The sequence below is a fragment of the Heterostelium album genome, assembly GCF_000004825.1.
Source record: "Heterostelium album PN500 unplaced genomic scaffold PPL_scaffold9, whole genome shotgun sequence".
Lineage (NCBI taxonomy): Eukaryota > Evosea > Eumycetozoa > Acytosteliales > Acytosteliaceae > Heterostelium > Heterostelium album.
Window position 1 is genome coordinate 761844 of NW_008805071.1, and position 16110 is coordinate 777953.

Below are 16110 nucleotides of genomic sequence, written 5' to 3' on the forward strand. Positions count from 1 at the left end.
AGGTATTAAAACTGATTTTTAATAATTATTTAAGTCTTGCAAGTAAGTCAGTTTTGGACAGGTCATTCATTCATTATTAAATAAATAATCAGAGATTGAAAAGTTGTTTTTGAAATTTTCAATTTTTTTTTATTATTATTTCTTGTTTTGTTTTGCCAATGTGGTTAGTTTGACTGTTGTTGGTTTGTGTGAGTCATAACATTTTAATGACTGTTCAACTTCAACTCCAACTTCAATTCCATTCCATTCCGTCGGGATTTATACATACATTGTCAAATTTAAAACTTTAACAATAATATTATTATGTAAATTTATGTTGTAATTGATTGATTTTCATTGTTATTATTATTATTATTATTAATGTTATTTTTATATTGAATAAGTTTACCATTCACTAGTGTATCCATTATTAACAAGTTGATTGTAATCACTTTATCGACGTCTTTCTCCATTTTCATGATTTCGGTGAATTGTGTGAGTTCGTTGTGGACCGCTTGCCAGTCTTGGTCGGGTGCGTACTGCTCGGTGAAGAGGATCGATTGGAGCAGCTGGTTGATGGTGATAACAAACACTTCGAGTGGACGTCGGCTTGTGTCTGACTTTGAGAGGTTGTAGGTCGGTGTGCATCGCAGGTAGAAACCGACCAGCCGATTGATCGCCACCTCCTGAGTGAGCATCTTGGCCGGCGCATACTTTTTATTGGAGATGTCCTGCAGGATGTACTCGAGAATACGATTTTTTATCGTGCTATTCTCCATCAGCTGCGCAAAGAGAACCTTCTTTGAATCGGGCAGTCCTCTGAAATCATTACACAACTGCGGTGTAATCGATTCCCTAAGAATAACAACATCAAACAATTGATATATCTAGATTGTTTAAAACAAAACAAAACAAAAAAATCAAAACAAAATAGTTAATAACAAACAAAGTTATCATTAACATTATCATTATAACATACAATGGTAATTAGCTTTAATATATTTTTGTAGACCTCCAAGTCACATTTACTGACAACAGAGAATATCGCTTTGAAGAATGTAACCTTTCGGTTTCTCTCGAGAATGGTTTTCAGTGGGTTATCGTATACTTTTTGATCGGTCAGATGTTGTAATACTAATACAAAATAGTTTAATAATGAAATCGAGTTATATATTGGTATATGTGTAATCTAATAGTAAAGTAATGATAAATAGTTAGGTATATTTGTTAACATTAAGATATTTGATAATAATAATAATAGTACTAATACATTACACCAGATTCAAGTGGTACATCGTTATAATAATGATCTATCGACATTAACACTGATTGAAGTAAATCGAAATGAAAATCAATATGGAATTGGTATCTATCGAACAACTGATGAAATACAGCCATAATATAATTTACAAGTGTTTCTTCTTTCTTTGTTTTTAAAAGTGTCATCATTGTATCTGTTGTTTCTCTATGATTGATTTGTTAGTAAGTTTATCATAATGATTCCTCTTTCTCTCTCTCTTTCGTTATTTACATACTCTGGTGGCATATATCCCATACTTGCCAGATATAGAATCATCTTACATCCACTTTCATTTTGTAAATCTAATAATAATAATAATAATATTCATCGTTTATAAAGTGATTGTTGTGTCAGTCATTAATCTAGTTTAGTTTGATTAGTCTTAACCAATATAATCAAATAAATAAACATAAAACAAAACAAGGTTAAACGATTACAATAGTATATAGTACTCATTGAAACTTGTCTATACATTCTTCATCTTGTAACAAATGACTGACTGTGTTACTCAGACCCATAGAATAATAAGTTATATCTTGACTACTACTACTCATTTTTGGTTTATATATTTCTTTTAACTAACAAACTAACTAACTAACTATTTATTTATTCTATTAATACAAATAACTGATACAATATATATATATGACAATGACAAGTTACAGATTAATCAATCTCTCTCTGATATTCCCAAAAACAAAATTTCTTTCTTTCATTTAAAAAAAAAATCATATTTTTGTTTTTGTTTTATTTTTTTAATATTATTATATTTAATGTATATTATTTAATATGATGATGATGATGATGTTGTTGATTATGTTTTGTTTTATATTATTTGATTAAGTTCTACAAGTTGTTGTTATTATACTATTTATTTCAATTGTTAATGCTTCCGAATATTGATTTTACATCTGTGTATACAAGGTCGACTGCTCTGTTGGAGTTGACAATCTTTACTTTGTTCTCCTTCGAATAGAGATCGACAACGAATTTAGTTTGTGTGTTGAATGTATTGAATCTCTTCTTGATCGACTCTAAATTATCATCGGTTCTGCCACTGCTCAATCCTCTACCCAACAATCTCTCTGTCATAACTTCCTCTGGACACTAAAAGAAAAAAAACAAACGAACATTAACAAAACAATATTCTCAACATATATATATATATTACAAATAACTTTTACTTACATCGAAAAACAAAACAAACTTTGTATCTACAAGATCTTTCATCTTTTTGATTTGTAATTTTAAGAAAGAGAGAAACGTATAATGTTAGTTAACTACAAAACAAATTTTGATAAACAAACAATGTATGTTGATTGTTGATTGTTGGTTTATCTTGACTTGTCTTGACTTACAGTATCAACCCATGAGTTATTGTTCTCTTCGTTTCTTGGGAAACCATCGACCAAGTAGTTCTTGGTGGTGTCGCTTAGGATCGCTTTCTTTAGGAGGTTGACAGTGACGATGGATGGAACGATCTCACCGTTCTTAATCATGGTGGCAATCATCTCACCATACTCTGAACCCGATGCTTGCTCAGCACGCAACAAGTCACCAGCCGACAGATGTACATATCCGAAATCTCTGACGATATTGGCACACTGTGTACCTTTACCTGATCCTGGTCCACCCAAAACAAATACGACAATTGGTTTCTTTGATTCCATCATTTTCTCTCTTTACAAATTTATAAATTCCAAATTTTTTTATTTTTTTACAAATAAAATGTATATATTTCTTCTTCTCTACTTTTTTTTTGTAGTGATATATAATATTAATGATAATAATATAGTATTATTAAAAATAATGTAATATTAAATGACAATTGAAAATAGACAGACAAAACAACCAACAATGAAAATTTAATCTTGAAAAGTGAAAGGATGCGATGTCAGTTGGTTATTGTTTGTTAGTTGGAATCATTAAAAAAAAAAAAAAAATACAAAAAAAAAAAAAGAAATAGAAAAATTAAAAAAAAAATCAGATAAATTGCAATGGAAAATAATGATAATATGTTGTTATAATATTGTACAATTCATTACACAATATCCCAGTAAAGTTAATTATTGTTGCTAAGGATTCAATGAAGTGATAAGAGCATTATTTACGATTGAAGTGAAAACTTTCTAATGTTGCTGCATTCTTGCTTCTTACTCGAAGTTCATACACCCAAATTTACTGTGTGGTTTTTTTTATTGCTTTGAGCCCTCTTCCTCTTTGTCCTCTTTACAATACACCTTGGTGTGGAGGCACGCATCATAAAGAAGATCACCGCAGCGTACAACTCTCAAGCGTTGGTTACGGGCTTTGTTTGTATTGGAGCTCCCATCGTGGGGATGAGTTGGTTCCATGCATTGTTTCTTTTGGAAAAGATGGGATATCTCATTAACTCTAAGAGCAATTACTTATTAATTTACTGGGATATTGTAATGAATGTTATTAACCTGAACTGATATAAATAATAATAAACACTTTTAATAAATAATTTGGTTATTATTGTTATGATGATTTTCAACTATTCATGAATTTTATTTTGAACCGAAAAAACAAAAAAAATATAAAATTAAAGACCAATCGCACCAATTAAAGCAAAGTTGATGACCTGACTTCCATTCAATTTTATTCGGATTTTACTTGAGTTTCATTGAAAGTTTAAAATTGGATTGAAAATGAATGCGAAAACAAACTGTAATTAAAAGAATAAAAAAAAAAATTAAAAAAAAAAAATAAACACACATATTAATTATTATTAACAATATTAAATCATTATATCATTTTTTATTTATTTGATTAGATTTTATTCTTATTGTTATTGTTATAGTTTATAATTATATTAATTTTTATAATTGTAATTATATTAATTTAATGAATGAATAGTAAAGATGAGAGAATTCAACAACAAATCAGTCAATCCGAAGGTGGTACATTGAATAATGCAACGAATATGAATATGAACAGCGACTGCAGTCCAACATCAATAAGACCAACACCACCAACAACTGCAACAACACCAACAATCGCAAGTAAATCAACAAACAACAATATGATGCTCTTTGTAAAAGAAAAAGATTTCAACTCTGAGGCACTCATAAGACAACAACTATCACAGCCTGCACCCAACTCAACAAAGAAAACCAAACAGGATTTCGATTTCATTAGAACAATAGGAAAAGGTAGTTATGGAAAGGTAAGTTCAATCAACCAATCAATCAAAATAAGTAAAAATAAAAATGTTGGCGCGAAAAACAATCATTAACCATTTTTGGCATACATAATACTAATAAATCAATAGGTTAAATTGGTTATTGAAAAAGAAACAGGAAAAGGATATGCAGCTAAAATACTAAATAAACAACTTATACTCAAAGAGAAGAAAGCAAAATATGTAAACACTGAAAAAACAATACTCGATTCACTTGATCATCCAAACATTGTTAAACTATTCTATACTTTTCAAGATGAAACAAATCTATGTAAGTAAAGAAAAGAATAAATAATCTAGATTATTTATTATCTAATGAAATTAGAGTTAGTATATTTACATGTAATTTTCTTTCTCAATCTATATATAAAGATTTTATATTGGAATACTGTCCGAATGGAGATTTACTCGAACAACTCAAGAAATGTAGCTGTTTCGGTTTGGATGTCGTTAGATTCTACTCTGCGGAGATACTGGTGACTCTCGAGTATCTGCATGGCCATGGTATTGCGCATCGTGACCTGAAACCAGAGAACATTCTCCTGTCGAAATCGATGCATATCAAACTGAGTGACTTTGGCACTGCCAAGGAGCTGGGAAACGATCCGTTGGTGCGCTCCGGCTCGTTCTGTGGCACCGCCGAGTACGTCTGTCCGGAGTTGTTAGTCGAGAAGAAAGCGGAAAGTCGGCGGATCTCTGGTCGTTCGGCTGTCTGATCTACCAGCTCGTCTCGGGCAAGCTGCCATTCAAAGGCTTCAACGACTACCAGACATTCCAGCTGATTATCAAGCGCGACTTTGAATACCCGCCCAACTTTGATGCCGACGCACAAGACCTGGTCGACAGACTGCTTAACCTGAATGCAGAGCAACGTCCTTCCTTCCAAGAGATACGGTCGCACCAATTCTTCCGGGACATCGACTTTAACAACCTTGCCAAATGTGATCCTCCAGTCATAGTTCCAATTGATCCTGTTTCTCCTACTACAACAACAGTAGCCAATCTTAGTATTAACAACAACAACAATAATAATAACATCAGCAATAATAACAACAATATTAGTTCCAATCAATTACATAGAATTAGATCACAATCTGAAGCAATTCCAAACAATCCATTATTTAGTGATAATCATGTTATTCTAAGAGAAAGATCTTCATCACAAACAACAACTACTACTTCTTCCACTACTTCAAGTTCAACATCAAATTCTAATATAAATTCAAATACAATTACAGAATCAAATATAAACAGTCCTTTACATCAAAATATAAATAGTAATAGCAACAACAACAATAAGAATAATTGTAGAATATTTATATCACCAACAGAACTGTTACTTGGTGGAAAAGAGGTAAAGAAAGAACTGAGAGAGGAACAGAAAGATATAGTATGGAACAGATTCCTTTTGCCAAACAATGAGATCATACTGGCAATAGCAACACTCGAGAAGAAAACAGGTTTAATAACAAAGAAGAGAGTGATGATAATAACAGACACACCAAGAATCTTTTATGTCGATCCACACAAGATGATAGTAAAAGGTGAAATTCCCGTTGATTCAACTCTATCAGCTGAATCAAAGTCAATGAGACATTTTGTAATTAACACTGTAACTATCATATATATCAAAGTTTATAAATTAATAATCATTTTACTAATCATAAACTATATATTGCAATTTCAATAATAATAATAGAGAGGAAGACATAAACACTTTTTTGATTTATACAATAATTGTAAGAGATGGGTAGATTATATAAATGATTTAAAGATGTTGGGTGTTGTAAATAAATAAATTAAAAAAATGAACTAGTTCATTCAAAAAAAAAAACAAACAAAAAAGAAAATAAGATTAATATTAAGATTTAAATATAAGGTGTAAATTAAAATAATAGACTCTAAAGTAAATCAATCAATTTATTATTTTGAAATTGAAAGTAATAATATATATTTGATAATACAGTCTTTAAACTTAAGAAAACTGTATTATAAAATATACAATAATAACTTATTTAAATCGCTTTTTTTTTTTTGTTTGATAATAATTTGATTTGATTGGATGGAGATTGATTGATGGATAGTTGAGTTGATAGAATTATTATTACTATAAATAATTAATTTAATATTATTGTTGTTGTTGTTGAATGAATTGTTGTTTTTAATTTAATTGCTAATTAATTAAAAAACTGGAAATAAAAATATTTGGAGGGGAAAGGAAGTATAAAAAAAATAGTACTATTATTATTATCAAAAATTGTTTAATTATTGGCAGTGTTAAGATGGAAATGATGATAACCAAGAAGATTCTTTCTAGTTGGTGACGATGATAGGTTGGTAGAGTTACGTGTTGGCATTGGGGAGACTTGTCCATTAATATTTTTAGCGATGTGATGAAGAGACGGCAGCAGAGGTGATGAATCTGGTGAAAATGTTGAACTTTGGTTGGGTGTTGCGCTACTCTCCATTGGTGCTGGGTGATAAGAAGATGATCTTGCACGTGTAAGATAAGCAGGTGATGAATTTACATTTGGATTTGAAATACTAAGGAATGGTTGATTAAATCCCGAAACTTGATGACTATTATTATTATTATTATTCTCTGAAATATTATTATTACTATTACTATTATTATTATTTTTACTATTATTATTATTATTATTACAATTCATCTTATTCATTCCAATTACAATTTCATCGTTGAATCTTCTTGTTTGTTGTGGTGTTTGAACAGAGAATGTGTTACTAATGGATGTTGCGTTATTATTTGGTTTTTCGAGAGTTGGTGTGGTGGCGGTGGAAGTAGTTGATGATGATGGTGCGGTGGTTGTTGTGGTGATTAAAATTTCGTCGATTCGCTTTTGAAGTAATTCGTTGTGTATGGAGATCTGCTTGAAGGCTTGCTCCATTTCGTCGAGGTGGGTGGTTGCCTCGTAGTGGTGGCGGGTCAGTGTGGAAGCACTCTGGCGGAGTTCGTGTGTGACCAAGTGCAGTTCCTGTGCTTTCGACTCGAGATTGGTGATGTATTCTTTCTTTCGGTGACGAGAGAGTGCAGCGGACTGACGGTTCTTCAAGAGACGGACCTGCCTCTTCTTGATGCGGTCTTCGTCTTGGACGTCGGGCTTCATCTTGCCGATTCTAAACTCGGTCGATGACGATGGATCGGAGAGGTCGTAAATTGGTGGGAGCTCTGGACTGTACATTTTATTACTGTTGTTGCTATTATTGTTGTTGTTGCTATTATTGTTGAAGCTGGGTGAATCTAATGATGATGATTTGTAAAGTTGTTGTTGCTGTTGTTGATGGTGATGATGGTGATGGCTAATCGGAGACTGGTTATGATAATGATTGATTGGATAGTTAGTTGAGTCTTCAGAGAATAAAAAATTTGAAATAGGAGATGAAGAGGGTGATACTGATGACGACAATGACGATGACAATGACGACGAGTGAAAACTTGTCCGGTAAAGAGGTGAATTTAAAATTGTTGGACTTGACATGATTATATAACTTTATGTATTTAATGGAAAAAAAAAAAAAGTTTATAATTTTCCAGATTATTTATTTCCAAAAAATAATAACTTTGTTTGTTAAATGATTGATTATGTTTTACTAATTGTTTGTCAGTTATATTATTATTATTAAAAAATATATATTTATTTGATTGGTTTGGCTTTGGCTTTGGCTTTGGATAATATTTGATTGATTGATTGTATTATGAATAAAATAAAAATATAAAAAGTAAAAAGTGGGTTGTTGCTTCAAGTTTTAATTTTGATGGTTTTGGAAGCAAATAACAGAAAAAAAAAAGAGTGATTTGATATAAACAAGATGGTTCAAGTTTAAAAGTATTATAGTTTGGAATTATTATTATTTGCGGTTTGATTATTTAGTATTTTGATTTTGATATTATTGTTAATGTTCAATTTTTAACAATAATGTTTGAGTATATACACAATATCGATATGATAGAACAAGAGAATATTGGTGCGATCGCGCTTAATAATTTAGATATATGTCAAACAATTAAAAAATATTATTATTATTATCAATAACAAGGGTATAAAAACTTTAGCTGAATGCCCCCAAATTGGTTTATTCGCTGAAAAGAAATCACAATCTAAATATATAGACAATTTAGAGTGTATATAATATTATATGGATATATATATGTATATATTAATGAATGGTTAGTTGGTTGATGATTGTTGTTGTTGGTGGCTGTCGAGATACGTGATGCTAGTGGGTATTATGTGTTGTTAAGTTGCTGATATATTGGAACTGTTGATTGATTGTGTATCAATAAAATTGGATTGTGATCGGTTAATGGTTATCAATTAAATGATATTGTGTTTGTTGTCGTTGATCAATGTTTTGATTCTTTTTTAGAAATGTTAATGTAGAATGTGATAAAGTAATAAATATTTGTTGTAAAAGATTATTTTATATAAAATATATGTATTTATATATGTATGTATGCTTGATGATGACGATCATCAAAAGTAATTTTATATACAAAAAAGGTGGAAAATGTAATGATAGTTTGATAGGCTCAAAATAACATTATTGGTAGTAATAGTAGTAGAACAACATCAATATATCATTTTAGAAAAAAAAAAAAAAACAATTATTTAATTAAAAGAGCTAAACAACATCAAATTCATTTTATTTTTGTTTGGTTGTTGTTGATGATGTTGTTGTTGTTGCTATAAATAATTTATAAAGTATAACAAGAATCAAGCAATTGATCAACTAACTAACTAACTAACAATTATAATCATGCACCACTAACTAACTCACTAACACTCACAAACATAATGAATAAATGTGTTGTTGTTGTTATTGTTAATGGTGGTGGTGGTTTCACAAAATAATAACACTTCATAATCACCCTACATACATATATACATTGATTGCTATGAGATGTGATGATGATGATGTTGTTATTTTGAGTTTCAGATGAAGATGATGAACTTTTAATGGTGGTAGTAGTGTGGTGTATTCATGTCCTTTTAATTTTATAAAGAATTAATTAACATATCATACGAGTAACTCTTCCTTTTTAATAAAAGTAGTGTGAGTTTTTTGAAATTCAATTTGATTATTCACCACTATCACACACAAATGTCGTGGTATTCGCCACCATGTTATGCAAACAAGATTTATGTTGCAAAAATTAATTAAATAGAGGCACATATGTGGTGCTTTGACAGTCAAAATAAATGATTGATGATCGCCAAATATTAATATTTCAAACCATAGTCATGCAATAAATGTGTTGGTTGTTATTGTTGTTATTGTTATTGTTGGCAATAGAGATTTTGTGTTGTTGCCAGTAATGATGACAGTTACTAATGTATTTTTCATGACAATGGATGTCATGATGATGATGATGATCAAGTGAAGCGGGTGGTATGAGAATGATTTTTTTTTTTTTCGATGATGGAAGGCGGGTGGAATCGGGTTGTGTTTGTTTGTTCACCCTTCATTTTGAAAGATGATAACAGTTGTTGATCTGGCAAGCAAACAACAAATAATTGTTTATTATTATTTATTTTTTTTAGTATGTAAGATTATATCACAGTGTGAACAAACAAACAACAAAAGGTAGATGCTAAGGATTGTAGAGCAATACACATCCTCATGAAAAGAAAATAGAATCTTGAATTGTAAACCATCATATCAGATTGATTAGCACAAGATGGATACCATTAAAGGAATGAGTAGAAAATTGGATATTCACTCTTTTTTAATATTCGAATACTAAAGAAGTATACTTATGGTGGTAAATTGTGATGGATTGATTTGTCTAACAAAAATAGGAAATATATAAATATAGTAATTTTTTCTTTGTTTTCGTGGTGAGATGTGATTTAGAAACTCATTATATATATATATATATTTGTATAACTTGTATATGTTATTGTAACTACACACACTATTGCCAAAGGCAATTTTAATTTTATGATGATTTGATGATTTGATGATTTGATGATTTGATGATTTGATGAACCATGTTATAGGATTTGATCAACCAGTAGCATCATCACCATCATCATCATCGCACAAAGAATGGTCAAGCCAGTTGATCGAATTATGTTTTCATTAAATTAAAAACATAAATTAATTAAAAGAAAGAAAAAACTTAAACCAAACTAACATCAAGACAAAAATAGTGTTGAATAGAGATCAAATCGAAAATGTAAAATTGTTCACACATCTGTGGTGTGGTGGTTAGTTATCATGATGGTTTATGGACCAAAATAGGAAAGTCTAATATATATATATATATTTTAATTTAATTAACTCTGCTCTCATTGATTATTATGTTTTAATTATCTGTAGATAATAACAATTGGAGCAGTTAATCACAAGTAACTGTTGATAATAGCAACAATGATATCTGAATAACTATCATTATTATTATGATGATTTTTTATTATGACAAAAACAACAATAATCGACAATCAATGATATTATTTAATTAAATAAATTATTGTGTGATGATATGTTTAACTTGGTGAGATCGATCAAATGCTAATTTAAGGAATTTAAGAGAGTGTGTGTGGTTATGTGTGTTTATTTAGTGTGTTTGTGTGCTATTTGCTTATTGAATCGGTGTAGATTCAAATTAAGTATCATGATGACACTAAAAATAGTAACGTGGTAAACTACTGTTATAGTAGTAATACTTTATATAGTCCGTGATTAATTTAGATTGTGTTTGTTTTGATAAGATTAGATTATTTTCGATTGATTTGATTTTATTTTTATCTTTTAATAGGATGATTAACAATTGTTTGTTTTATTATGCACTATGACTATTACAACTGACAATATTGTTATATACGATTATTACTATTATTGGTAAAAAAATACTATTATACACAGTACAAAGATATTTATTTATCTATGCCAAGTTTTGTTTGAATTGATAGATTATGATAAACAACAACAAAAAAGGAGGGTTTTGTAATTAAGATCAATCTAATCTGTCTACCTACTAATACTATACTTGATCTAATCTGTAATTGTACTACTACTATATTTCTTCTACTTCTTCTTCTTGTTCTTCTTCAAAGCAATAATATTTTTAAATCTAAAATCTAAACAAATTTTATTTTATTTTATTTTTTGATTAGTTGATTGTTTGTTTGTGGACCTATTCCAATTTAATTAAATTCTCTTTAAATAATAAGAAATTTGAAAAAAAAAAACTTTAAGAACAACAAAATATAAATTACGCCACATCGTCTGAATAGCAAAAAAAGCAAAAAAAAAAAAAAAAATTATTGCTGTGATTAATTAAAAAAAAAAAAAAAAAGAATTTGATTTTTTTAGTAGTATGATGACGCACACACAGATTGCCTACATCATGTGCCATCTCATTTTATTCATTTTTGTACAAAGGTTTTTTTTTTTTTTTTGATGTGATATCATTATTTTGATTTCATAAAAAAATGAATGAAGGGTGAGCAGTAATATCCTGGTGTAAAATTTGCATGGTCTTGATATTTTGTTTTCTCATGAGCTGTGCCCCAATAACACACATCACCAACTTTCAACCAAAAAAAATGCAGAGCTTGAAAAATAAAAATCTTGTAAAAATATGCAAAAATTCAATGGAGGGGGTTGTGAAATTTTTTGGAGAGCAAAATGGTGGTCTAAGGAACAAAGTTGAGATGGGCGGAAATGAACACCCTCCATGTTTTTTGTTTTAGAAAAAAAATGATAGAATATGAATTAAATAAAATAAAAATAAAAATAAATAAAAAAATAAAAGAAAAGATTGGTTTGCCAAAAAAAAAATGAACAGAAAATAAAATAAAATTGTTGATCATTGCAATGGGAATAAACAATACAAATGAAATGTACACTAAACCAGAGTTGGGAATTGTAATACCAAGGTTTTTTTTGCAGGTCCATCTAATGAAAAAACTATCATTAAATTGGTGGATATTTATTTTGGTCCAAAATGCTGATGAGATAGTTCAAGAGATCGAGTAAATAAAGGGTTTATCTTCACATAGATAGAAAAGAAGAATTACAATGCTTACAAGACAGATTTTTATTTTATTTTTTTTACTTACACTTCAGCATTACAGATTAATTTCAAATACATTTTGGAAACATCATTGTTTTGTTGTTGTTCATTCAAAACCAAAGCATTTCTTTTCCTTCTGATTTCTTTTAAATAAATATCAATGATATTATTGTTAACACCATCATAAACCAAATGTGATTTTTAAATTTCTTTTTTTTCATTTTTTTTTTGGCAAACTGTTTGTTTGTGGAAAGCGGGAAGATCAACTTGATTGCAGAATTTCGTTGGAATTTTAGTTATTGTCTGTTTTAATAACAGGAGAATAAAAAAAGAATGGATGGTTATGACTCATTTTAAAATGACACCACCAGCTGATGATAAAAATAATAACAAACAAGATTTTAGAGTAAATTATCTTTAAACCACAACTTTATCAATCTAAATGAATCAATAATAGTGCATTAAATAATCAGTTAAAGTTGATGGCTGTTCATTATCTTTAGCTAAAAAAAAACATTCATTTTTAATGATCAAAAAAAAAAAAAAAAAAAAAAAATTGGTTTAAGTTCAAGCTCATTTCTTTTCTTTGTTTTTGAAGTATGACTGATTGATTAATCACCTAGATATTTAAATATGTTAATGAACGTAATATCAGCATCTCAAAGATTAAGCAAATCAGCAACATCAACAACATTATTCAGGCATGACGCTTTAATCAATAATGTATATAGATATCAAAGTTTCAACTTTTGTAGTTCCACCAATAATAATACTAACAACAACAACAACAACAACAACAATGATCATGTAAAGCTAAAAGGTAAATTTTATATTGAGTAGTTCCTAGAGTAAAATATACCAATTTATTAAAATATTATCATAATTACAACAAATTAGTATATTCTTGGGGAAGTGGTTCAAATGGAAAATGTAAATATAAAATGTGAACAAACTGTAATTTTTTCGACATTGATATTTATTCAACTATTTGTTGCTTTATTTTTTAATAATAAAGTAGGACTTAGAAATGATGTTACACAATTGATTAAACCAACACTTATAGAAGATTTACTCTATGACAATATTACGAATATCAGCTGTTGTACGACCTGCTCGTTGTTTGCAACAGACAAGTCGAGATTGTATGGCTGTGGAAACAATGCATACGGTCAGCTGATCATTGGAAACGGTAAGATACCACTGTTGGAGACGATACAACCGATCGATGAGGAGTTCCATAAGACGATTGCCGACAGCGGTAAGCGCTTAGTTCAACTGACAAGTGGAACCTACCATAACGGTGCAGTGTATGACGATGGCACTGCATACCTCTGGGGTAGTGGTAACAGCGGACAAGTTGGCGCAGCCAAATACGCAAGACTGCAATTCCAACCGCTGCTCAATACAAAGTTATCGAATCTCGGTACGAAGCAGCTAGCACTTGGCTCTACATTCTCTCTGGCTCTCACAAACGACGGTGATATCTATTCGTTTGGCTCGGCGATGTTCAACGAGCTTGGACATGACTCGGAATTCACCGAGCGCGTTCCAAAGAAAATAGTGACAAACTACAAGTTTACTGCGATCTCTGCAGGCTATTTCCATGGCATTGCACTGACCACCGGCAACAAGGTTGTTGTATGGGGACGCAACCAAGAAGGACAATGCAAACCAGTGGAAAGCGGCATGGAGAAAGGATGTTTCTCAGGCTTGTTTGAGCTAGATCTCTCAGGCGTCAACGGTAAAGTAATTCATATTAGAAGTGGTAGTTTCTCAAACTATATTCTCACTGATTCCGGAAACATGTATTCAATTGGATCAAATAGTCATGGTCAAGTAAGTTGTTATTGTTTATATTATTATTATTTAACTTTAAAAAAATTTCAAATTAATAATTATAATAATAATTCAGTTAGGAGTTGGCGATGATTTCAAGTTTGGAGAGTTGAATCATATCAAATCAATTGAAAACATTCAAATGTTTTGGACTGGACACCAATATGTGATTGCAAAGGATAGTCAAGGTCGATATTATGGATGGGGATCGAACTACGATTTTCAATTGGCAAACGAAAAGCGATGTGTATATAATATGCCAATCTTGTTGGATAATCTCTCGTCAATTGGTAATATAGAGGAAATTGCAGCATCAGTGACACATGTAATTGCTCTATCAAAATAATTTATTTATTATTTATTGTATTTGATTCATTATTATAATTGTATAATCGATTCGATCAATTAAATTATTGGAATAGTTAAATTATTGGGATATAATTTATTTAATAATAGTATTAAATCGTTTTTCCTCAATTCAATTTCCACCAATAATTTTCATATTACTTCAACACAACATTGTCATAATTTTTTATTTAAATCTTTTAATTAATTGTTTCATACAGAGTTAATACATACACCTCATAACATTATGATTTTGAAAAGTCATTCATTCTTTTGTTTTTTATTTATTTATATGTGAAAAACCTTAATAAAAATGGTAAATCCATCAAAAATAATTTATTTTGTATTGTAATATAAAAATTTGATTAAAATCAATATCAACACTATCCGCTATTCTTGTTTGGAAAATGAAAAGTTTTTAAATAAAATTTTATATTTATAATTTTTATTTATATTTGTTTACTACAAATTCAACAAACCACTCACACCTGTGAGAGATAGAAATGAAAAAAATAAATTAACTATCAATACAACATATATGGTAAGAGGATGAGATTTGATATTGATTGATTTTGTTGAAAATTTTATTTTATTTACAATTTTAATAATTGCGATTATAACACGTCATTTTATGTATCAGTTTGATGATACGGTTAATGATTAATTTCAATTCTTAAACATCTCATCTGTAACTATAGATAGATAGAATTTTAAGAAAATGTTTAAAAAAATATATATCTTTCCATATTACTCTCGAAATACAGATGGGATTATGATATTGGGTAGTTTACAAATTTATTTTTAATGCCAATTAAGTTTGAAGTTTAGTAGTTCGGCTGTTTGAAATGTACGACCTCCACAGAGAAAGAAACTCTATAAAAAGCCAAGTCCAAACCAAATTATTCATTCAAATCAAAAACTTAAATTAATATTACTTTAATACTAATACCTTCTAATACTACTCTGTAAAAATGTTGTACAGTAAGTAAACCAACAAAATTAAATTAATTTCTAAAAACATTTAATTAATATAAATATTTTCTATTATCTATAGAATCACTCTCTCAATTGGTTGCTTCCTCAAGCTCATCAATCAAAGCTAACACTACCGGTTCAACTGGTATGAATGGTTTCCAATCATCCAACCAAACTGCCCTCCTTGACGCTCACATTACTGATGTCAACGTCTTGGATATTATCACCATCGATTGTCTCGATATCCATCTCTAAACAATATCTTTTGTTTGTCAAAATGTTTACAAAATCAATCACTTTTTTAGAAATTTAAAACATTTCTAAAAAAAAGATTCACTCTTCCCAAATAATATTATTTAATAAAATATTTATAAATATTATTAATAACTAAAATTAAATTTAACTTTTTTTTCAATTATTTAAATA

General features: G+C 29.4%; 7 protein-coding genes across 7 annotated transcripts; 4 read left to right on the forward strand and 3 right to left on the reverse strand.

Annotated features, from left to right (window-relative positions):
• Positions 1–311: 311 nt before the first annotated feature.
• PPL_08839 (uncharacterized protein) lies at positions 312–1833 on the reverse strand (the record flags this gene model as incomplete). The annotated part of the gene is made up of 5 exons (XM_020579640.1): positions 312–599; positions 959–1168; positions 1255–1444; positions 1515–1581; positions 1752–1833. The coding sequence occupies 5 exons, from the start codon at positions 1831–1833 to the stop codon at positions 312–314; spliced, it is 837 nt and encodes a 278-aa protein (XP_020430315.1).
• Positions 1834–2155: 322 nt separating this feature from the next.
• On the reverse strand, positions 2156–2949 carry pyrK (UMP-CMP kinase; the record flags this gene model as incomplete). The annotated part of the gene is made up of 3 exons (XM_020579641.1): positions 2156–2386; positions 2468–2509; positions 2638–2949. 3 exons carry the CDS (start codon positions 2947–2949, stop codon positions 2156–2158), a joined length of 585 nt encoding a protein of 194 aa, XP_020430316.1.
• A 1202-nt stretch (positions 2950–4151) lies between these two features.
• Positions 4152–6282, forward strand: PPL_08841 (protein serine/threonine kinase; the record flags this gene model as incomplete). The annotated part of the gene is made up of 5 exons (XM_020579642.1): positions 4152–4469; positions 4575–4755; positions 4857–4960; positions 5275–6084; positions 6184–6282. The coding sequence occupies 5 exons, from the start codon at positions 4152–4154 to the stop codon at positions 6280–6282; spliced, it is 1512 nt and encodes a 503-aa protein (XP_020430317.1).
• A 463-nt stretch (positions 6283–6745) lies between these two features.
• Positions 6746–7984, reverse strand: bzpL (bZIP transcription factor; the record flags this gene model as incomplete). The annotated part of the gene is made up of 1 exon (XM_020579643.1): positions 6746–7984. The coding sequence occupies one exon, from the start codon at positions 7982–7984 to the stop codon at positions 6746–6748; it is 1239 nt and encodes a 412-aa protein (XP_020430318.1).
• Positions 7985–8078: 94 nt separating this feature from the next.
• PPL_08843 (uncharacterized protein) lies at positions 8079–9664 on the forward strand (the record flags this gene model as incomplete). Its single annotated transcript, XM_020579644.1, has 4 exons — positions 8079–8102; positions 8544–8626; positions 8874–8898; positions 9560–9664. 4 exons carry the CDS (start codon positions 8079–8081, stop codon positions 9662–9664), a joined length of 237 nt encoding a protein of 78 aa, XP_020430319.1.
• Positions 9665–13161: 3497 nt separating this feature from the next.
• Positions 13162–14826, forward strand: PPL_08844 (RCC1 domain-containing protein; the record flags this gene model as incomplete). Its single annotated transcript, XM_020579645.1, has 5 exons — positions 13162–13348; positions 13369–13458; positions 13544–14364; positions 14441–14689; positions 14821–14826. The coding sequence occupies 5 exons, from the start codon at positions 13162–13164 to the stop codon at positions 14824–14826; spliced, it is 1353 nt and encodes a 450-aa protein (XP_020430320.1).
• An 854-nt stretch (positions 14827–15680) lies between these two features.
• Positions 15681–15939, forward strand: PPL_08845 (uncharacterized protein; the record flags this gene model as incomplete). The annotated part of the gene is made up of 2 exons (XM_020579646.1): positions 15681–15690; positions 15764–15939. The coding sequence occupies 2 exons, from the start codon at positions 15681–15683 to the stop codon at positions 15937–15939; spliced, it is 186 nt and encodes a 61-aa protein (XP_020430321.1).
• Between the last annotated feature and the right edge of the window lie 171 nt (positions 15940–16110).